At 39.0% G+C, this 22,500-nt stretch overlaps 2 protein-coding genes across 2 annotated transcripts in view; both read right to left on the bottom strand.

Annotated features, from left to right (window-relative positions):
* LOC133635467 (tyrosine-protein kinase JAK2-like) overlaps window positions 1–5,554 on the bottom strand; it is a 15,602-nt gene extending 10,048 nt beyond the window's left edge. Inside the window, exons 1-6 of the mRNA XM_062028683.1 lie at window positions 5,517–5,554; window positions 3,737–4,040; window positions 3,495–3,617; window positions 3,256–3,413; window positions 3,066–3,177; window positions 2,803–2,983 (exon numbers count right to left, since the gene is read on the bottom strand). Of these exons, the coding sequence (XP_061884667.1) occupies window positions 2,803–2,983; window positions 3,066–3,177; window positions 3,256–3,413; window positions 3,495–3,617; window positions 3,737–4,040; window positions 5,517–5,554 (916 nt within the window). The remainder of the gene's footprint in view (window positions 1–2,802; window positions 2,984–3,065; window positions 3,178–3,255; window positions 3,414–3,494; window positions 3,618–3,736; window positions 4,041–5,516) is intronic.
* Window positions 5,555–15,571: 10,017 nt separating this feature from the next.
* The window catches only part of LOC133635466 (tyrosine-protein kinase JAK2-like), a 15,615-nt gene continuing 8,686 nt past the window's right edge, over window positions 15,572–22,500 (bottom strand). Inside the window, exons 11-20 of the mRNA XM_062028682.1 lie at window positions 22,397–22,500; window positions 22,166–22,317; window positions 21,743–21,893; window positions 21,500–21,627; window positions 20,054–20,243; window positions 19,792–19,916; window positions 17,188–17,360; window positions 16,981–17,098; window positions 16,797–16,910; window positions 15,572–15,801 (exon numbers count right to left, since the gene is read on the bottom strand). The exon at window positions 22,397–22,500 is cut by the window's right edge and continues 26 nt beyond it. Coding sequence (XP_061884666.1) covers window positions 15,682–15,801; window positions 16,797–16,910; window positions 16,981–17,098; window positions 17,188–17,360; window positions 19,792–19,916; window positions 20,054–20,243; window positions 21,500–21,627; window positions 21,743–21,893; window positions 22,166–22,317; window positions 22,397–22,500 — 1,375 coding nt within the window. The 3' untranslated portion in view covers window positions 15,572–15,681. The remainder of the gene's footprint in view (window positions 15,802–16,796; window positions 16,911–16,980; window positions 17,099–17,187; window positions 17,361–19,791; window positions 19,917–20,053; window positions 20,244–21,499; window positions 21,628–21,742; window positions 21,894–22,165; window positions 22,318–22,396) is intronic.

Here is a 22,500-nt window from a genome sequence, read left to right as displayed (position 1 = left end):
AGTTTGCTTTATACATAATTTTAGCTGTTTGCAAATGCACCAAATCGTTGAATTTCAATAATAGTGATTTAATAAATAAAGGGTTTGTATGTTCTCTAAATCCAACATTATGTAATATTCTAATCAATCTTTTTTATAACACAGTTAGTGAATGAAGCGCACATTTGTAGTTGGTTCCCCATATTTCTACACAGTAACTCAGATATGCTAACACTAGCGAGCAATAAAGAATATCAAGTGATTTTTGGTCTAGAACATCTGTTTTTGTCAAACCATCTTTTTAATTTGTTAATTTCTTCTGTCATTATTTGTATTATCTTCTGTGTGTTCTCTCCTGAACAAAATGCTGTTGTGTCATCTGCAAATAATACTAACTTTAGGTCCTTTGTAACCTTATAAATGTAATTTATATAGAGATTGAACAATTTTTGGTCTGAGAATTGATCCCTGAGGTACGCCACAAAATATTTTCAGCTCTATGGAAATATGTTCGCCTATCTTCACGTATTGCTTCCTGTTAGTTAAGTAGCTTCTTACCCAGTTCAAGACCAACCCTCTGATGCCATACCGTTCTAATTTGTTTATTAAGATGCTGTGATTAATTGTGTTAAATGCTTTTGTTAAATCCATAAACACTGCAGCAGCACATTTTTTTACTATATATTGCATTTGTGATCTCTCTGTTATTTTGATTAATGCCATTGATGTTGAGATGTTGGCTCTGTAGCCGTATTGGTTATCTGTGAGTGTTTCATTTTTATTTATGAATTTGTCTAATCTGTTAAACAGTTTTTCAATGATTTTAGATAATTGTGGAAGTAGAGAAACAGGTCTGTAGTTTGTAAACTGGTGTTTGTCTCCAGTCTTTATAAATCGGTACGATTTTTGCTATTTTCATTTTATCTGGGAATTTGCCTGTTTGAAATTATAGGTTGCTGAAATATGTTGAAGGTTCTGTATTCTCTTCAATAACCTTTTTTTTTATCGTTTTCATTTTGTAATTTTTCAATTTCGTTGCAATAAGTTGAGGTATTGGATTTACCTTTTTTTTCACAATATTGAATATTTCCTCTTTTATCACTCCTTCTAGGAACATAGAGTTTGGGTTTCTATCTATGGTTTCTATCTATAACATGCATTTTAAAAAGAAGAATAACTTTTAGATATGTGAAGTGAAGTGAATTATATTTATATAGTGCTTTTCTCTAGTGACTCAAAGAGCTTTTTACATAATGAAACCCAATATCTAAATTACTTTTAAACCAGTGTGAATGGCACTGGGAGCAGGTGGGTAAAGTGTCTTGCCCAATAACACAACGGCAGTGACTAGGATGGCAGAAGCGGGGATCGAACCTGGAACCCTCAAGTTGCTGGCACGGCTACTCTACCAACCGAGCTATACCGCCCCAGATATAATTTTTTGAAAAACAAAGCAATAGTACTACACAAAACTACAGTAGTTTAACCAATGTGATAACAATTTAAGGCATTTTCCTTTTCCATTACACTAAATAGGACTTCAAAATACTTTTTAGTCTGTTCTGATTGGCGTCTTCCCGTCTCATTATGTCCAACATGTTCAATGAGCCTCATTACCGAAGAGTTGGTTGGTCAATAAGGCTGGGTTAACGGCAAGTTAGCGATGTGACGTCATGAAAGTCTTTTGAACGACTCTTTTAAGTGAACGAGGAGAACTGATATCCAGTTAAGAGTTGTGTAGATGGCGAAACATTTTAAAACATTTTATTTAAAAAAAGTAGTTCAGTGGGTAAGGTAGTACAGTTTTGTATTCACATTTTATCATGTGCATATTTGTATTCTGGTTGTATTTATTGTATTTTAAACATACATAAATACCATTCCTATTTGTACAGTATATACAGTATTTTTCTGTATTGTTAAATTTTAATATTCTGTAACATGCATTGTTAGTATTGTTCCAGAAAGTTTTTTAGGCAAAGGAAAATACGAAATAATTATTTAATTATCCAAGCATGGCCATATGACAACAAGGCAAATTTGATACTGATTTCCACATATGTAATTAATCTTGGTGAAATATACATTTTAATTATTCTATTACAAATATCATTATGGCTACCAGGGATATTGTTTTCTTGATACGTAACCAAATATAACAACGAGCCAGTCTTTTAAGCGGCTCTTTGACAGGAATGCTCTTCAAGATCCAGCTCCCTTCATTAAACCCACCTCTATCAAGTAATGGTGCTGAAAATGGGAATATTTCTAGGTATGCTATCTCCCACTATCAGTGTAGTTGAGGAGAAGAGTGGACGCCTTACAGGGGATGTGCTGAGAGGGTTACTATCACATGAGGCTGGGCAGCAGCAAGACCGAAGACCGCGTCGGTTATTAGCGTGTCAGAGTGAAGGACTGCCCTGGACACCCGTAGCAGCTTCAGACGTGTGCAGGAAGCCGAGCTGTGGGTGGAGGCGCAACCTTCAGCATGAGGACGATGTTGGCTTATAGGCTGTGAAAGCTGGGCCGCTGCTAAATATTTGGTTTCCAAAGACTTGAAAACTAAGTTCTTTCGATTTCGAGCTGTAAATGCCAGCAAATAAGACTGGATGTTTTTGAGCTGAACTAACAACGTTCACTGTGGCATTTTCTATGCCACCAAGTAGCAAAGCAAAAATTTCATAACTCAAATTATAATTGCAATTTAAAGCAAAACAAAAATCAGAGAGATCTCTCCTATCTCAAAATACTCGTAAATTGAGGCATCACTGTATTTAGAAATCATTTGAAAACCTTCACCATGATATGGAAGTAGCAACATACCTTTAGGTCGTGGTGGACAGCAATGGACGAGTTTAGCTGGAATATTATCCAGCAGCAGTTTGTGTTGTTGGTAAAAACTGGTGAGCTCTCTCAAACTGGAAAAGGACTGCCGAACACCAGGAAGACGGTAACAGTCGTTCCTAATGATGAGACAGTCTTTATAATCGAGTCCAAGGGATGTCTGAAGACACAAAAACTCCACATAGTCACAATATTGTGGTTGGTAGGTAGGAAAGGAAGATTGTCATAGAAGGAAGATTTACCTGAATACAGACTGTGAGGAAGAAGTTATCAAAGATGTTGGGACTCTGCCGGAGTAGGAATGTTCCACCTTTACCTCCGGATTTTTTCAACTTGTCGACTGCAAACTCTGACCTAATCAAATATGTACTGTATAGTCATTCAAAGTTTTTGTTGGAGTTGTTAAAATCATTATTTTTCAAAAGAACTCACGTGATTGGGCCATGGCAATGATTTTTGATACCTTCCAGAATACTTTCAGGGGCTGCGTCCTGGCAGAAGTAGTGGCTGGAATCTGTGGTCAATCTGAAGTAACCATCAACAAGCGACACAAATGATAGCGCTTCTCTAAGACTTTGAAAGTTGGCTTCCTTTGGAGCAAAATCAAACATGAAAACAAAGGTTTGGGTTACTTCGATATAGAGGGTAGAACTACAAGGCTAATCTTTTACCAGGCATCGGTCGTCATGACGACAAACGGTCACCATCCTGCTGTCTTGGGGAACCTGCTCATGGGATATTCTCTTGATGCTGATGGAAACAATGTCCTGGAAATCACAGAAGGCTTGCCACGCCTAGAAAAAAATAGTTATTATTATTTCTTATCAGTTAAGTGTTCAATTATATTCAATATTTCAAATGATCATTAAAGAAATAAATAAGAAAAATAAACATCTCTTAATGTTGGTCTCACCAGGAAGCCATCAGGCTGAGAACTTTCACTAGTTTGAATGCCAGTTTCCCCGCTGACCCTCAAGTGAGTGAACGTTCCATTGGAATGGGAAGAACCAGCGCTCACACAGTAGACTTCATTCCCTAAGGTTGGAACGATGCCAGCCAGTTCAACCAGGTATTTCAGTTTCAAGCTGCACTCGTCCACGGAGCAGTTTCCAAGTTTCTTTAGAAAACGCTTGAGGGTGTTTTTTATTCGATAGCGGTCCAGGCGGTTCCGTTTCTGAATGTCGTGGCGGTGTGACTTAGGAAGGCAGGATTTGTAGCTAAAGAGAAAAAGAATATACAATAAGAATGTGAATCTTACAACAACTAACGACTCACTGTGATTCCGATTTTTGGGGTCATATGCAAAGAGGTGATGACTTGTCCAGGGTGTACCCTGCCTTCCGCACAAAATCAGCTGGGCCAGGCTCCAGGACCCCCGTGACCCCGATAGGGACAAGCGATAAAAAATGTATGGAGTGATGGATTCAATTCAGAATTGATTCTCGATTCAACACAATTTTCTATTCAAACTAATTCTCGCAATATAGTATTTGGTTTATATACAGTATTCTAATAAAAGCTTTTCAAAACAGATTATAGGTTACAAAAGCTCCTCTTGACTGCTGACATATGATGTATACCTGCAGAGAGTAAGCAACAAAATGGCCTAAAAACTTTGAAAACGTCAAATAGATTGCCATTCAAATGTGAATTGATTTTTTCTGTCACCTCTAATACACAATTTAAAAGTGCTTTTTTTCCAATGAAAGCTAATTGGGTAAAAAAAAATACTTTTTATTGCTTATTGGGCAAGCTACTTAGAAAATGTAGTTAGCTAAATTACAAGCTATTCTACATCAAATGTAGCTAAGCTAAGCTAAAATCAAATGACAAACATAGCTTAAATACATCAAAGCCCTTTTTTTTCAAACTTAATTCCAAGTCATTGTCGCAACCCCTGGCAAAAATGATGGAATCATCAACCTTGAAGGATGTTCATTCAGTTGTTTAATGTTGTAGAAAAAAAGCAGATAACAGACATGACACAAAACTATAGTCATTTCAAATGGCAACTTTCTGGCTTTGAGAACCACTGAAAGAAACCAAGACAAAAAATTGTGGTGGTCGGCAAACAGTTAAATTTTTAGATAAAGCAGATTGAAAATTATGGAATTACTTAATTATTAGTAAAATTAGGGAATCATAAAAACAAACAAAAACACTACATGTAACTAGTACTTCGTTGCACCACCTGTAGCTTTTATAATAGTTTGCAGTCTCTGAGACATGAATTTAACGAGTGACAAACGGTACTCTTCATTAATCTTGCTCCAACTTTCTCTAATTGCTGTTGTCAGATCAGCTTTACAGGTTGGAGTCTTGTCATGGACCATTTTCTTCAATTTCCACCATACATTTTAACTTGAAGTGAGATCCGGATTATTTGCAGGCCTAGACCTTATGTATTTTTCTTCAAGTAAAGTTTTTACAATTTGTGCTCTAAATCAAGATGCATTGTCATCTTGAAAAATTAAGTCATCATCTCCAAACATTGTTTCGATTGATGGAATAAGAAAAGTGTTGAAAATGTCAATGTAAACCTGTGCATTTTTTTAAAGATGTAATGAGAACCATCTCCCCAGTGCCATTAACTGACATGGAGCTTCATATCACCAATTACTGTGGAAATGTGCCTATTTTTTTAGGCAGTCGTCTTCATAAATCTCATTGGAACGGCAACAAAAAAAGTTTACAGCATCAACACGTTGTCCAATGCAGATTTGCGATTCATTACTGAATATGACTTTTAACCAGTGATCTATTTCTGGGGCTAAGGTTGTCAAGGTAATTAAGAAGCTCCTTGGTGGCAGGGCTGCAGGGGTGGATGAGATCTACCCAGAGTATCTTAAGGCTCTGGATGCAGTGGGGCTGTCTTGGTTGACAAGACTGTAGCATTGCGTGGACATCTGGGTTGGCAGAACGGGTTGGTGTTTTTTCTCTTTAAGAAGGGGAACCGAAACTATCGTGGGATCACACTCCTCAGCTTTCCCGGTATGGTCTATATAGGTGTACTGGAGAGGAGACTACGCCGAATAGTCAAACCTTGGATTCAAGAGAAGGAGTGTGGTTTTTGTGCTTGTCGTAGAACTGTGGACCAGCTTTTTACTCTCGGCAGGGTCCTCGGGGGTGCATGGGAGTTTTCCCAACCCAGATTACATGTGCTTAGTGGACTTGGAAATGGCTTTTTTAAATTGTAATTTAACCTTTCTTTAACCAGGAAAAAAATCCCATTGAGATTAAAAGCCTATTTTTCAAGGAAGTCCTGGCCAAGAGGCAGCAAAGTTACACATAAAATTACATTCACATTACACATTAAAATGACAGGATGGACATCAAGTAAAACAGTTGCAGATAACTGAGGTTCCTTCAAATGATCTGTTTAGTTTTAAAAGCATTTAAGGATAAACATTATGTCAGTTTCCAGTCTCTTTGTAACATGTTCCAAGCACAAGAAGCTGCATGGACAAAAGCTTTTTTCCCTAGCTCAGTGCGAGCAAAAGGGACAGAGAGCAACAGCTGATCGTTGGATCTCAGTGCATAAGAGTTAGTACTTCTTTGTGTAATCAATGTACAAATGTAATCGGGCAACCGTCCCAATAAAGCCTTGTAAATAAAAGTGTACCAATGACACTGTCTCCTAGTGGACAGAGAAGGCCATCCCACTCGGGAGTACAAGTCACAGTGGTGTGTCATTGCTCTACAGTTTGTTATGTTATGTTATGTTATGTTATGTTATTTTCATTTATTATGCGCCCCCCAACCAACTGTTACATCAGCCCGGGGCGCAGCCCGAGTGGAGAAACAAAAAAAACAGAAACAGAGACTGAGACACACAAAGGAATCTAAACTAAACATTTAAGACTCACAATGAAAACATAAATTAAAAGTCATCTGCGGTAAAAAGGTGAGTTTTAAGCCGTGCTCTAAAAGAGTCCAGAGTGGTGGCGGACTTAATACTCAGGGGGAGCTTATTCCACAACCTAGGTGCCATCACTGAGAAAGCACGGTCTCCCCTTGTCACTAGGTTTGACCGTGGGACCTTCAGGGTCATCTGGTTGTCTGATCTAAGGCAACGACCCAGCCTGGAGCTGGTGGGTTGGTCCAGGAGATCTTTAATATAAGCTGGGGCGAGACCATTGAGCGCTTTGAAGACGAACATGACGATCTTAAATTTCACTCTACGCTTCACTAGGAGCCAGTGAAGGGAGGAGAGGATGGGAGAAATATGTTCCCTCATTTTTGCGCCTGTCACCACCCTGGCAGCCGCATTTTGTACTAGCTGCATGCTATGGATGGTCTTGTCGGTGACCCCAGCATAAAGGGCATTGCAATAGTCCAGTCTAGAAAAAATAAGCATCAACACGACCCTCCGTAGGTCACTGGGGGAGAGGAAAGACTTGATCTTGGCTATGGTGCGTAGTTGGAAAAAACAGGATTTCACCACAGATTTCACTTGTTTGTCAAACGTGAGGTCTGGGTCGAATATGACCCCAAGGTTTTTGACATGGGGTTTTTCAAGAGTGGCCAAACTTCCCAAATTCTTTCTGATCTGACTGACCGAGGTGGAGTTGCCAAACAGAAGAATTTCACTCTTGGTGTCAGTGAGCTGCAGGAAGCTTTGTGACATCCACTCCTTTATGTCCCGCAAGCAGTCTTTCAAAGGGGGGGGGGGGGACCACAGAATTGATGGTTCTGAATAGAATTCTGGAGTTTGGAGCATTTGCAATGAGACTGGCAAAGAACTTGTCTCTCTCAGCTTTAACCACCCGGTGGTAGCTTTTCTGTCTGTCCCTCAGTATCTCAAGATTGTGATGATTCTCAAAGAATCATGGTAAACAGGGTCGACCATCTGAAGACAGGAATGAATAGCATTCATATAAAAAAGATCACCATAATCTAACACAAATAAAAATGTGGCAGAGACAAGGTTCTACTTTACACCAAAATAAAAACATCTCTTATTATGGAAGAAAAACCCCAATTTAAGTTTTAGTTTCTTCGCCGGTTGATCAATAAAAGGTTTAAAGGTGAGAGAGTCATCAATTAAAAAATAAGGTATTTATATTCACCACTTCTATAACATTCCCTTCTAGAGTGGACACTACCGGGGGAGTTTGAGGCACCTTCCTATGTTTGGAAAACAGCATACATTTTGTCTTGTCAGCATTGAGAACCAGTTTTAAGTCAATAAGTGAATTCTGCACAGCGACAAAAGCTTTCTGCAGGGAATTAACAGCCTGATCAACAGATGATCCAGAGCAATAAATAATTGTATCATCAGCATAAAATGCATATTAGCATCAGAGAAATGTTGTTCGAGATAATTTATGTATAAAATAAAAAAGAGAGGCCCCAATGAACAGTGACAAATTCTGAACAAAGACCCTCGTATTTAATACACTGGGTCCTGTTTTCTAAATAATTTGAAAACCAAGCGACCGTATGTTCTGACAGTCCAATTAGAAACAGCCTGTGTTTTAAAATAGCGTGGTCTACTGTGCCAAACACTTTGGAGAGATCAATAATAAGTGAGGCACAGTACTGTTTTTTTTACCAAGCGCTACAATGATTTCATTTACCACCTTCATTGTAGCAGTGATGGTGCTGTGCTGTTTCCTGAAGCCTGATTGATATTTACAAATAATTTTATTTGAAGAGAGGAACTCTTTCAACTGATCACAAACAAGAGATTCCAGAATTTTTTATTAGACACAAAATTTGATATTGGCCTATAATTAGAAAGAATTGCTGGATCACCTCCCTTTTACAAAGGGAGAAAAAAAAAGCTGATTTCCAAACTGATGGAATGTCTTTGTTTTTAACTGACTGATTAAAAATCATTGAAAGTGACTCAGCTATAAAATCCGCTGCCAGCTTTAAAAAAATAAGGCTCAATCAAGGTCCGGGGGACTTTCTGTGGTCTAAAGTATTTGGGAATTTATGCACTTCAAGACAAGTAAAAGTAAAAGGATCTCCAGAAAACATGGGAGAGTCTGTACAAGGATTCCCTATAGTTGTCCCTTTTGAGTCAAATAGAGAACCGGACAATAAAAAATGCTGGTTAAAACAATTCAAGACTTCAGTTCGATCATAAACTGGCACTGATTCTTGAAGTACAAATGTGGGAAAAGTTGCTGTGTTTTTATTCACAGACAGAGATTTGATCACTTTCCAAAATTTCTGTGGGTTGTTGAGGTTCTCAGTGGTGACCGACAAAAAAATATTCTTATCTGGCCTTTTTGATAAGGGAAGTGCATTGATTTCGAAGCTGTCTAAAATATGACCAATCAGTGGCAGAGTTACTTTGTCTTGCCTTATCCCATGCCTTAATACACTCATGAATGATATCTGCCTGTTCCGGAGAAAACCAGGGATTTTCTCGTCCCTTCACTCTGTTTTTTTTTAAAAGGTGCATGTTTATTAATAATTTGCATACAAATGTTTTTGAAAATTCCTTTGAAAAATGTCCAAACTAGCTCTACATAGATTTACACACTATATTGCAAAAATTATTTGGCCACCCATCCAAATGATGAGAATCAGGTGTCCTAATCACTTGGCCCGGCCACAGGTGTATAAAATTAAGCACTTAGGCATGGAGACTGTTTCTACAAACATTTGTGAAAGAATGGGCCGTTCCCAGGAGCTCAGTGATTTTCAGCGTGGAACTGTCATAGGATCCCACCTGTGCGAAAAATCCAGTGGTGAAATTTCCTCGCGCCTAAATATTTTAAAGTCAACTTTAGGCTTTATTATAAGAAAATGGAAGAGTTTGAGAACAACAGCAAGTCAGCCGCCATGTGGTAGGCCACGTAAACTGACATGCAGTGGTGTAAAGCATGTCGCCACTGGATTCTAGAGCAGTGGAGACGCGTTCTCTGGAGTGATGAATCACGCTTTTCCATCTGATGGACAAGTCTGGGTTTGATGGTTGCCAGGAGAACGGTACATTTTGGACTGCATTGTGCCGAGTGTGAAATTTGGTGAAGGAGGAATTATGGTGTGCGGTTGTTTTTCAGGAGTTGGGCTTGGCTCCTTAGTTCCAGTGAAAGGAACTTTGAATGCTCCAGGATACCAAAAACATTTTGGACTATTCCATGCTCTCAACCTTGTGGTAACAGTTTGGAGCGGGCCCTCTTCCAACATGACTGTGAACCAGTGCACAAAGTAAGGTCCATAAAGACATGGATGACAGAGTCTGGTGTGGATGAACTTGACTGGCCTGAACCCGATAGAACACCTTTGGAATGAATTAGAACGGAGTCTGAGAGCCAGGCCTTCTCGACCAACATCAGTGTGTGACCTCATCAATGCGCTTTTGGAAGTATGGTAGAAAATTCCTATAAACACACTCCGCAACCTTGTGGACAGCCTTCCCAGAAGAGTTGAAGCTGTAATAGCTGCAAAAAGTGGACCGACATCATATTGAACCCTATGGGTTAGGAATGGGATGGCAGGTGGCCAAATACTTTTGGCAATATAGTGTATGTTCCCAGTCCACATTATACAAATCGCGATGAAAAGCTTGTTTATTGAAATTTTTAAGATTCTTTCTACAAACAATACGAGGTTTTCCCTTCGGAATCTTAGTATTTCTACATGCAGCAATAATACAATGATCACTCAAATTATTACAGAATATACCCAAGGAAGAGAACTTATGAAGCACATTAGTTAAAATCAAATCAATTAAGGTATATTTATCTGGAATTTTGGGATTAGGCCTGGTGGGAAAGTTGACCAATTGGGTGAGATTAACAGAATCAAAAAACTGTTTAAATTAATCAGAAGCTGCATTTAACCAGACCCAGTTAAAATCTCCTGACTTAAGTAGTTCAGTGTAATATAACTGATCTAAAAGCTGTTTTAATGACTCTAGCGCCTCCCTTGAAGCAGATGGAGGCCTGTAACACCCAACCACAGTAATATGTAATGATTTTATGATTTCTACATCCTCAGCCAAAAATTCCATTTGTTTACTGATTTAGCTGAGATAGGCTCCAGCGCCTCCCGCAACCCCAAAGGGAATAAGCGGTCGGAAATGGATGGATGGATGACTGGGAAAGAACAGTTGAAACATTAAATCTGGATTTTACATAAATAGCTACACCCCCACCTTTTTTTGACCTATCGGTGAGGTAAACATTATACCCATTAATGTTAATGTCTTTATTTGTAATCGACTTAGTTAGGCAAGTTTCCGAAATCAAAACGTCTGCCCCCGTTAAATTCACCCAAATTCTGACCATGTCCATCTTTGGTAGTAAGCTCCGTACATTCAGATGAACATATTTAAGCCCGGACAGTGATTTAAAATCAGAGGGTGTCTGCTCAGGTTCAGGATTTGGTTACACATTTCCAGACAAAAGTAGAAGTAAAGCAATCAACAACCTCTGCTTAGCAATAGATTTACTTTTAATTCTTTGGCATGCTGAAGTACTTCCATGTTATGGATTGGAGAGATACTTATATAAAGCAAATAAACATTTGAGTTTTGGTAGGTCTCTGGGCAGAACTGGAGACAGATTTATGTCATTTTCCAATTGTATTGGAGTTTGCCCTGGATATAGAGAAGCTATAGGGCATGTGGTAAACCTTTTCACAATTATGTGATTGTTATTCAAGTGTCCTTAGCTCTTTAATGGGTGCAGCAAAGCCAAAAAGAGGAGAATAGTTACTGAATGAGGCATGCTGATTCCAATGTATCACAAGAAAGGAAGATCCATGTTGTTTTTTTGTTTTTGTCCCTGGATTAGACAATGACGTTGCGTGACGTCACGTGTAAAAAGGAACTGAGGCCCGACAAGGCAACACAGCGAACAAAATTTGACAAACAACAAAGACCAGCCACGGTCTCAGGCAGCAGGAAAAAGGAAAAACTATTCCCGGACCAGAAGAAAGAAGCGCCTTACTTCCCGGTCCAGGCAGCATGTGCCAGTCCCTACCAGGGACTGGCACATTGGGCTATACCGAGCTATACCGCAAGGTGTGGTATAGCTCGGTTGGTAGAGCGGCCGTGCCAGCAACTTGAGGGTTGCAGGTCCGATCCCCGCTTCCGCCATCCTAGTCACTGCCGTTGTGTCCTTGGGCAAGACACTTTACCCACCTGCTCCCAGTGCCACCCACACTGGTTTAAATGTAACTTAAATATTGGGTTTTCACTATGTAAAGCGCTTTGAGTCACTAGAGAAAAGAGCTATATATAAATATAATACACTTCACTTCACGACGTGAAGAATGTGAAGTCTAACAAAAGGCGACGTCAGACAGACCAGGACCCAGAACGCCACAACAGCCGTCGGCACCGGGCTTCCCGGTCCAGGCAGATGGGTCGATGGCACCCAAAAGGTACGATGTGAGCAGGAGCGCAGGACAGCAAGCCGTGACGCCGGACAGGTTAGGATTCAGGAGTCTTGGATGCTACACCAGTGACTGCCCTCAGGCAGATCAACCTGACGACCTCCAACAGACACGCAGAAGCAGACTTTGTCGGAGCAGTAGGCAACAACGCCATACTACACCAGTGTTCAGGTGTAGATGGACAGGCCCCAGACGCCAGCTGCGTGCGGCAGAAGCCACACGACCCGGTGAGCTTGAACACTGCACCCAAACAACGTCCACAATCCTCCACACAAAAATGTTTGTAAAAAGATTAAAAATGACTAAAAAAAACTCCAATAAGAATATTAAAAGCAATACTAAAAAGAGTAAACATGAAACAAAATCTAGTGAGGACAAAAACAGACACCACTTGAGCCGCGCGCACAAGTGGCCATCTTGGTCAAGAAAGGACCCGGCAACGTCCTGTGGGGAGTGCTCAACCTGAGTATGGGTAACCTGACCGCCTGATTGTGTTGGTCAGCTCCTTGTTATTATCGTGTCAGAGCTTGGTCTGTTTGGCGGTAGTAGGTTGGACCCGTGTTGTGTGAGTGGCAAAGCTGGGTATATAAAAGAGCCGTGATTAGCGAAAACAGCTGGTGGGGACACTAATCACCAAACGAATGCATGTGCGGCTATCAGTGCACCCAGCAACAAGAAAGTAAACTAAAAGAAGAACGCGCTGGAAAATAAATACATGTAAACATAGGAAGCAGTGCTGAGGACCAACACTAAACTGCGACAAATAACAAAAACACAAAACAAGATGACGGTAGATGACACACACACACACACACACACACACACACACACACACACACACACACACACACACACACACACACACACACACACACACACACACACACACACACACACACACACACACACACACACACACACACACACACACACACACACACACACACACACACACACACACCTAAGGGACGGATTCTAGACATACCAAGAACAAAAACAAGTCCAAAGTCACAGGAGGGTGGAGAAAGGATACCCATGTCTGACTTAGACAAACTTTATTGATCTGCAAGGGAAATTGTTCCACACCGTAGCTCAGTTTCAAAGGATGGGAAGGGTAAGAATGGAAAGGGTAATGTAGACTAAAAAGTTACCATATTAGCAATATGAAATATAACATATATGTAATATTTACATATTACATATACAGTATATAATATATACTGATATATTATATTATTGTATTTTTTTATAACATATACAATATGCAAAACATCTCAATTACCATGTACAATATTACAGTATTTGTAACAGCTGCAGAAAAAAATATATATTTACAATTGTCAAACATTAAATGGTAACATAAGTTAGCCGGTGGTGTTGTATGTTTTGCTTTGAAACATGTTACTGCGATGAAGTTGCAAACAACATTTGAAGCCATCTTGTGGCACACCCAATGTATTGCGTCCACATCGATTTATTTTGCTGTTTAAAATTGGGTAAAATGTACATCAATAAGAGATCGCTAAACTTTAATACTTTATATCTGAACGGTTTGTTTTAGAAAAAAGAAAATACAGGTGTATGGTTTATTGCACAGAGACTAGGCGGAACCTTTGAGTGTGTGTCCCCGGTTGCTGCCGGTTCGTAAAACGAGGGGCGTTTCCTCTTTGCGCCAGAAGCCATGTGCACGAAAAACGACATGTGTTGGACCGATGGTTTGCTGTCTGTCCGTATTTTGATTCAGGTTAGTAAACTGTCCAGTTGTGCCAATATAATCCCTCTAAACCAACCTTTGTTGCATTAGTATGTATATTGTGCAGATGCCGACATGTTTGGCTTGCTACGAGTTTGTTAAAGAGAGAGGAAGTTGTTAAATTATCATCAAAGGCAAAGCCTACGCTATGTTGATTTTATGGTCACAGTGCCACTCAGTGGAACTGCATAGTATTGCAACGTCATACAATGAGAGGAGAGGAGAGTAGAGTAGGGATGGGCGATAGCACACTTTTAGGATTCGATACGATACCGATACTTTTTCTTGCATTTTCATCGATACCGATACCATTAATTCTTATTGGCAATTTTTGTCAGTCAAAAATATTATTACTATTGTTATTATTTAAGACAAATCACAAGACAAATACAGACCATTTATACCACATTCATTATGGTCAGTATATAATAAAAGTAAAATTAAAATAAATAACACAAATATGAAAAATAAATTAAATATAAACAAAAATATACACATTTTCACTTTTCTTATTTCTCAAAAAAAAAGTCTTGGTAAAAAAAAGCTTAAAAAACATTTATTCATAACAATGTTATGTTTCAAACATCTTTGTGGAAGTAAACTTATAACACTTCTCTGAAGCAAAGTCAATAATTTCCTTATCACAATAAACTAGGATTTCCTTGTCCTATAAACCTGCATACGAAAGACAGTTCCCTGAGAAAATGAACTTGGAAAAATTATCTACAAAAATGTCTGACACCTTTAGTGTACTCGAGATATGTCGTCACACTTTACTGAAGTCTCGGATTGCTGTTCAGGAAAAGTAACAACGCTGTCGGCTGGCTGTGTGTGTGTTGCACGTTGACGACGCTCATTCGCTGTCTCCTGTGACGTGACTGGGCCAGCTCTATACTCTGCCAGGTACAGGGGTGTCCCAGCACATAGTAAGTTAAGTAAGTCATCAAAAACATCTGAAAGTGATGCTTGCACCCCCCACACGCCGTTTTTTGGTTTATATCGATACTTTTTTCAGAAAAGTGATGCCAAATGAGTAGCGTGTGAGTATCGATATATCGATACCACAGGATCGATATGCACATCCCTAGAGTAGAGCATGAACATGTGTTTAAGTACATAGAAAGATGTACAGCTGGGCTTTACTCATTTCCTCTTTCTGCTGTTACAATGGTGAATGATCCACTTGACACTCAAACTAGGGAAACTTTGTTTTAATCAGGAAAAAAATAACAGAAAACTTCTCAGCTTATTCCAAAATGATTGTGTGTCTGTCTCCTATGTGATAATAATGTTGTGAATGGCATCTGCTGGGTCAAAACATGGTCTCTTCCTAACATGTATTTACTTACAAACAAAGTCAAAGAGATTTATTTCAAAATCATTCATGGTTATTACCCTGTAAAGACTGTGATGGTTAGATACAAGAATTACATTGTTGGTACCTGCACCTTATGTAGCATGCATCTAGAGACTGTTTACCACCTGTTTTGGACTTGTGAAAGCACTCGATCACTATGGCAGGGCATCTGTCGCTTCATCCTGGACAATATTCATGACATATTTGTGCTTTGTTTAAAAAGTATTTTCAATGACGAGAGAGTTTCTTACAAGATGACAACATTTTTATTTTGAAAACATTTTTTCATTACAATCACCAATACACAAAACATATTTTTTTAACCTGCTGCTTTGGCCTCATGTGCCATTTTTCTAAGGTTGCTAAGCAGTGGAAGATGCTGTCACAGTTAGCTTGTCAGGGTTTCCCTCCCTTTTTGCATCATGCTTTCAAATTGATCCTCCAGGAAGGAGAAACATGGCCTCTCCTCAAAGTTGTAAGCCCAGCACTGACTCATCAAACTGTAGACCTTGTGTGACAGTGAAAACACTTAGTTACAGAGCTAACGTCCCTCCACAGTGCAAAGCTGTTTCAAAGCCAATAAAATACGCTTCTTATATGTACCATTATCACTGGAAGACGGGGACAAGCTAAACATGCTACACTATACAACGTAGGAGGATACAATAAGCCATGAGAACCGCTAAGCTACATCTCTGAATGCAAACAGAGGTGGCCGAATCGATAGAAATATTGACAGTAACAATACCGAGTACAATCTTAGTATATGGTCGCTACTACAATGATTAGATTCATATTTTTAATTTCCACAAACTCGTTTTGTTATTCTTTACAAACACAGGCAATAATTCCCTGCACACAGGTGGACTTTACTGTACAGTGTGAGCATTTTAGTCACATTTGTGACTAAAAATAGGTTGTGTGTAGGGCTGGGTGATATGGCCTTTTTTTAGTACCTCAATATTTTTAGGCCAAACATGGTCTCTTCCTAACATGTATTTACTTACAAACAAAGTCAAAGAGATTTATTTCAAAATCATTCATGGTTATTACCCTGTAAAGACTGTGATGGTTAGATACAAGAATTAGATATCTCTATATTTTGCCTTAGCCTTGAATTAACACTCGATGCATATAATCACACCAGTATGATGATTCTATGTGTCTACATTAAAACATTCATGTTCATACTGCATTAATATATGCTCATTTTAAACTTTCATGCAGAGAGGGAAATCACAACTAAGTCAATTGACCTAAACTGTTTTTTTCAAACAGCTATTAAGCAGTGGCACAAACATTCATGTCATTTCAAAACAGAAAGTGCAAGATTGTCAGGGACATTTTAAAACAAGCTATTTGTGCACTTTTGTGCATGATGTCAGTAAGACGACATATCAAAACAACACTAAATTAAAGTGCACTTTTTGTACAGAACGCCACTACAATAGTTTAAAACAAATAAAGTGCACTTATTTATTGAGCAAAAATAGCAGTATTTACCTTTGGTGGGCAGTTATGAGGAGGAGGCAACCTCCAGTTATTCTTGAAGATATTTAGAAGATGCATTGAAATGGATGGTCCGTGCACATTATTTCCAAGCTCCTGCATACACAGCTGAAACGTACATGAATATTAAACAGCTTGAATCTAAATATAACACAATATTAAAGTTGGATAACCTCACTTTTTGGGGAGTGGAGTTTGTATCGCAGTAGGAAAAGAGCTCATGAAGAACCACTCCAAAACTCCAGACATCAGACTTTTGGGAGAATCTGGACTCATTGATGGACTCTGGGGCATACCTGCATCAACATTGACATTTGCACAATCAAGTATGACGTGCGTTCAGTTTTAGCTGACGTGGCATGGTTTAAAACATGTGGAAACCTACCAGAAGACAGGGCTCACTCCAGGCTGTGTGACTCTGTAGTACTCCTTGTCCAAAGGAACAATCTTGGTCAGTCCAAAATCCGCAATTTTCACCAATGACTCACTTGCCACCAGGATGTTCCTAGCTGCCAGGTCTCGGTGCACATAACGTAATGTCTGCAGGTACGCCATGCCCTGAATAGAGGTGTCAAACTTGTCTTCATTGTGAACATAGTTGCCTTCAGAATGCTGTTTTCAAAAATTAAAACATACATGTATCTGGATCTTTATGTTAACAAGGATGGGTATAGTATACTCTATGTACAGATATGGTTTTACATTGAACCTATGATACTGACTGGAGTTCTTACGGGTCACTCACTCTGAAGTGCATGTGCAAAATCCCACAAAAAAGTTCAATTCAAATGACAATGCTGGCCCAAGTTCTTATGGGTCACTCATATGGGTGGGTACCTTTCACATTTGGACAGATACTGTACAAATTTCCGGTGCCTGGGAATCGATGTCAACGGTGCTAATTTTCGATATTTGTGTCTGCATTCATGTGGTTTGAGTTTGAGTTTATTTCGAACATGCAAGCATACAACATGATACATCACAATTTCCAGTTTCTCTTTTCAACATGTTCGAAAAGGAGTAGGAAGAAGCAGAGCTTATTTAATCCTACCCCTTTTCTTTACATAACAGTTGCCAAAAAAATGTTGTTCACTTTTTGATGTGGTAATAAATATTTTGTCTAATAATAAAATATAAAAACAAATGCTATTTAACACTGAGCTGATAATGACAACTGTGCTGTCCAGTTGTTATATATTGTTACACTTCTGAGTCTCAGTATCCATGCATTTTATGAGTCACGCATAGAGATGGGTACCTTTCACATTTGAACCAATACAGTACAAATTCCGGTACCTGGGAATCAATATCAACGGTACTCATTTGTGATATTTTTGTCTGTATTCATATGGTATTAAATATTATTTTGTTTAATGATAAAATCTAAAAACATGTTATTTAAAGGGGAACTGCACTTTTTTTTGTAATTTTTCCTTTTGTTCACAATCATTATGAAAGTCATAACGATGAAATTATTATTTTTTTTTTTCATTCTAAATATTAAATAAATGCGATCAAAAGTTCGCTTACAATGGAGCCTATGGGAGCCGCGCAATTCTGCCTACAAAGCCCTTCAAAAACCTTCACAAACCTCCAGTGAGTCGTCTTTTTGTGCCATTCTGGCCATTTCCGGGTCCTAAATGGCTGTCAAAGTGTACAAACTGGTTGTAATACCTTGTCAGACTTCTTCTGTCCAGGTGAGATGCATGATTTATGATCTAGAATAAACTTACAAGGAGCTTGGAAGCAGCAGAGCAATCGATGATGTAAATATAGACACACACGGTCGTGATCACGGCACCGCTATAAATAGTTTGTCTGTGTTAGCGCTTATAATAACAATATCACTAATATTTGGTTAATATTCAAATCACTAAGTGTAAATGGAGTATTGTTGTTTTTAAATGGTTATTTATTGGATTTTATGGGCGAAATAGAGGAGCTCCCATTGGCTCCGCTGTAATCTGACTTTTATTTTTATCTACAAGTTAGAAAGCATAATTTAAAAAATGAATCCGTCTTCATGTCTTTTAACACTGAGCTGATAATGAGAACTGTGCTGTCCAGTTGTTATATCTAGTTTTCTTACACTTCTGAGTCTCAATGTCCAGTATGCATACATTTCAGTTTGTTTTTGGTGTATTACAGTGTCAGGAATTAGTCTTTGTCATTAAGCTGAATGCGCCAGTCTTGTTTTTTGTTGATCCCAAAAAAGTGTTTGTTCTGTAAATATTGTACTTATTACACACCAGTTGTTTGATTGTAACGTGCATCCTAGTTGTAGTTTTCACTACCATATGTGGAATTGTTGAAATTACCATGTAAAAACACTAATACTAATCAGTAGTATGTAGTAGCATTTAGCATTGAGTTAGAACATTTTGAAAAGCCGATCCTTACTTTTAAGTGCCTTCTGTCAGGCATACTCAAAAGTGGGTAGCAACGTGTAAAATTTTTTGCTCCGTTACATTTACTTCAGTAACTTGGTGTTTAAATTGTACTGGTCAGAGTAATTTTAATGCAACATGTTTTTTACTTTTACTTAAGTATATTTGTAAAGAAGAAACTCTGGCGTGGCGAAGTTGGTAGAGTGGCCGGGCCAGCAATCGGAGGGTTGCTGGTTACTGGGGTTCAATCCCCACCTTCTACCATCCTAGTCACGTCCGTTGTGTCCTTGGGCAAGACACTTCACCCTTGCTCCTGATGGCTGCTGGTTAGCGCCTTGCATGGCAGCTCCCGCCATCAGTGTGTGAATGTGTGTGTGAATGGGTGAATGTGGAAATACTGTCAAAGCGCTTTGAGTACCTTGAAGGTAGAAAAGCGCTATACAAGTATAACCCATTTATCATTTATTTACTTTTCCTCCAGTATGAGTTTTATTTCAATCGCTACATTTGCAGTATATAATATTATTTATTTATAATATATTGATTACTGCTTGCAAAGACGTATGCTCTTTTGGTATGCACATCTCTGATTTGGTTCTCACCTTACATATCTGTGATGCGAAAAGTAACATGCGCCTGATGTTGAAGTTGGGTCTGTTGTTTTGTAGATACCCAATAAGACTTCCATGGGGTAAGTATTCCATTACCAAGCTCATATCGAGCCGACCTGTGAAAATATTTTGCTCTCTTATACTTTGAAGGTGCAAATAAGTGCTATACTTAGTTACAGTATTGGCAAAGGACTAGAAAATACTGAGCAATTCAAAGAAATCTGTGTTGAATAACTTGCTACATTTGTATTACCCGTGCTGTAGCAGACTCCTCTGTACTTGACCACATAGTCGCAGTTCAACATGCTTAGGGTTCTGATCTCCTTGCGAAAGTCTTCCAGGGTTGAATGCTTATTGGGCTGCAGCTTCTTCACAGCAACCATCTCACCTGTGTCATCTCCCAGTGGGTCGTAACGACACAGCTCAACACTCCCGAAGTTTCCCTGGTGTAACACACAGTCACAGTCAGATTTATAAGATGCCGGTTATGAAATAAATGAAACCAATAACTTCATGTTCTGTTTTTGGAATAATGTTTAAAAACATGAGATGACGTCGCACATTACTTCTGACACAAACTGAAAAGCTCTGTTTTGCGTCATGACCCGCTATACAAATTGGATGTTAGTCATATGCGTCTATCGAGCCACACCTAAACTCGTCGTTAGGACAGCTATGGCTTGCACAGGTGTCTCCTCCATTTGTAATTAATCATAAATTCTGTTTTATCTGAGCTATTTATTATAGAGGTGTCCCAATACATCTTTTTCATTTTGGATACGATACCGATATTGTCGCCTTGAGTATTGTCTTATTGCGACATTAATAACAGAACATGACCTACAGATTTTATTTGTTTTGAAAAATGCTAGAAAATAGGGCCGTAAATATTTGGGCACCACACAATTCAATTAGATTTTTGGGGGTAAAGATTTGATTTAGAATCGATTCTCGATTCAAAATCATTTATTTTTTAATAACATTGAGTGCCAGTTCTATGATTAACTACATTAGAATAAATAACAGCTCTAATACATTTCTATATTACTTAAAACTTTGTTTAATAAAATGCTACCCAAACACTTAATAAAGTCAAATACAAATAAGGCAACAAGAGAAATATCCAACCCTTCTCTTTTCGAAAGTAAATCTGTACAGCAGATATGGGCATCTATATCAACAACATGATTTGCTTAAATGGATGGACAAATCTATTAAGAATCGTTACAAAAAAAGAATTGCGATTCATTCGAAAATCTTTTTTTTGTTTTTGGCACCCCTATTAGAAAAGGCTTGATTAAGTGAAATTACTCAATCAGCGAACTATGGTCGGTATTCAAAATACTAACCTATTTAATACCAACCATCTGTAATGGATTTATGCCGTCTTTAAGTTTGAGTGGAGTGGTAATTGTGGCATTTTATCTAAGTTAAACTCATGAAGTAAGTTGAACGATGTGCATACGCTTGTTACTGGAGTTTTGCAGGACTGCTTGTTTTAGAGATTCTAGATGCAAGCCGATTGTAACTTACTGATATCAGACCGATATCTGTATTGGATTGCGACAAACCCAGTTTATAACATTGCTGTTGTAAGATACATTTGAAGTTAGAATTTAAAAAAAATAAAAAAATACATTGCCCTGCTTAAATGATTCTTCCGCCATTTTCCCGAAAAAAACAGTGGAGTCATGCCTACCTTTCCCAGTAGTGAAATGAAACGTAGATGCCGCTCCTCAAATAATGTCTGGTTATGCAGGGATGAGCTGGAAGTTTGACACACTGGACTCAATGTGACGGGCTCAGTGGCGTGAAGTATGACATAGTCTGTCGTGAAACCGGAAAAACCATCACATTAGGGGTTGTTCATAAATTTGTGCCATGGCACGGCAAGGTGTGTTAAGTAGGTTGACTTCAACCGACTAAGACTACGCATCAATACCTGACGTGATGAGACCGTTGAGGTCACGGATGAGACTGCGACATGAAGGTCTGAAAGCTGCCTTGTAATTCATACACTGGCTGATCAGCTCAGCCAGTTCTGTCCATTGAGACGGCGCCAGCTGCTGGAAGTCCTTATAAAACAGCTGCTTCTACAGAAAGTTGATTTTTGCCTTTAGATTGTGGAAACCGTGTGTTCCGTTATCTGCTCTAAGCAAAGCTACTTTGTTAGTCCTGGGTTCTGGCGCCACCAAGTGTACGTTGTTTAAAATTGTGCTCATCAATTTTGACATCCATCCATCCATCCATCCATCCATCCATCCATCCATCCATTTTCTACCGCTTGTCCCTTTTGGGGTCGCGGGGGTTGCTGGAGCCTATCTCAGCTATTATAATGATTGATTTTGCTTTATCATAAGGATACCTGTTGAAGGTCCCAGTCATGCAGCGGAGCATTGCCACCGTTAAAGATTTCCCACACAGTGGCACCAAAGCTCCACTTATCACACTCCAGGGTCAGGTTGTCTGGGGCCTCCAGTACCTCAGGTGCCACCCAGGGAATTCTGTCCAGGATTACTCAATACCGCAAAAACGTGCTTGTGTAACTATGCATTGACAGCAAAATTATAATGTGTTGACATTGTGTCATCTTTACCATCTCTGCTTATCATTGCAACGCTGATACCAGGGTCGCTAAGCTTGACGAAAGGAGAGCTGCTGTCTCCTTCTCTGGCCAGTAGCAAGTTTTTTGCACAGATA

This window comes from Entelurus aequoreus, linkage group LG19, assembly GCF_033978785.1.
Source record: "Entelurus aequoreus isolate RoL-2023_Sb linkage group LG19, RoL_Eaeq_v1.1, whole genome shotgun sequence".
In the NCBI taxonomy this organism is placed as follows: Eukaryota; Metazoa; Chordata; class Actinopteri; order Syngnathiformes; family Syngnathidae; genus Entelurus; species Entelurus aequoreus.
The sequence above is the reverse complement of the archived record's forward strand: the minus strand, read 5'-3'. Positions and strand labels throughout refer to the sequence as shown.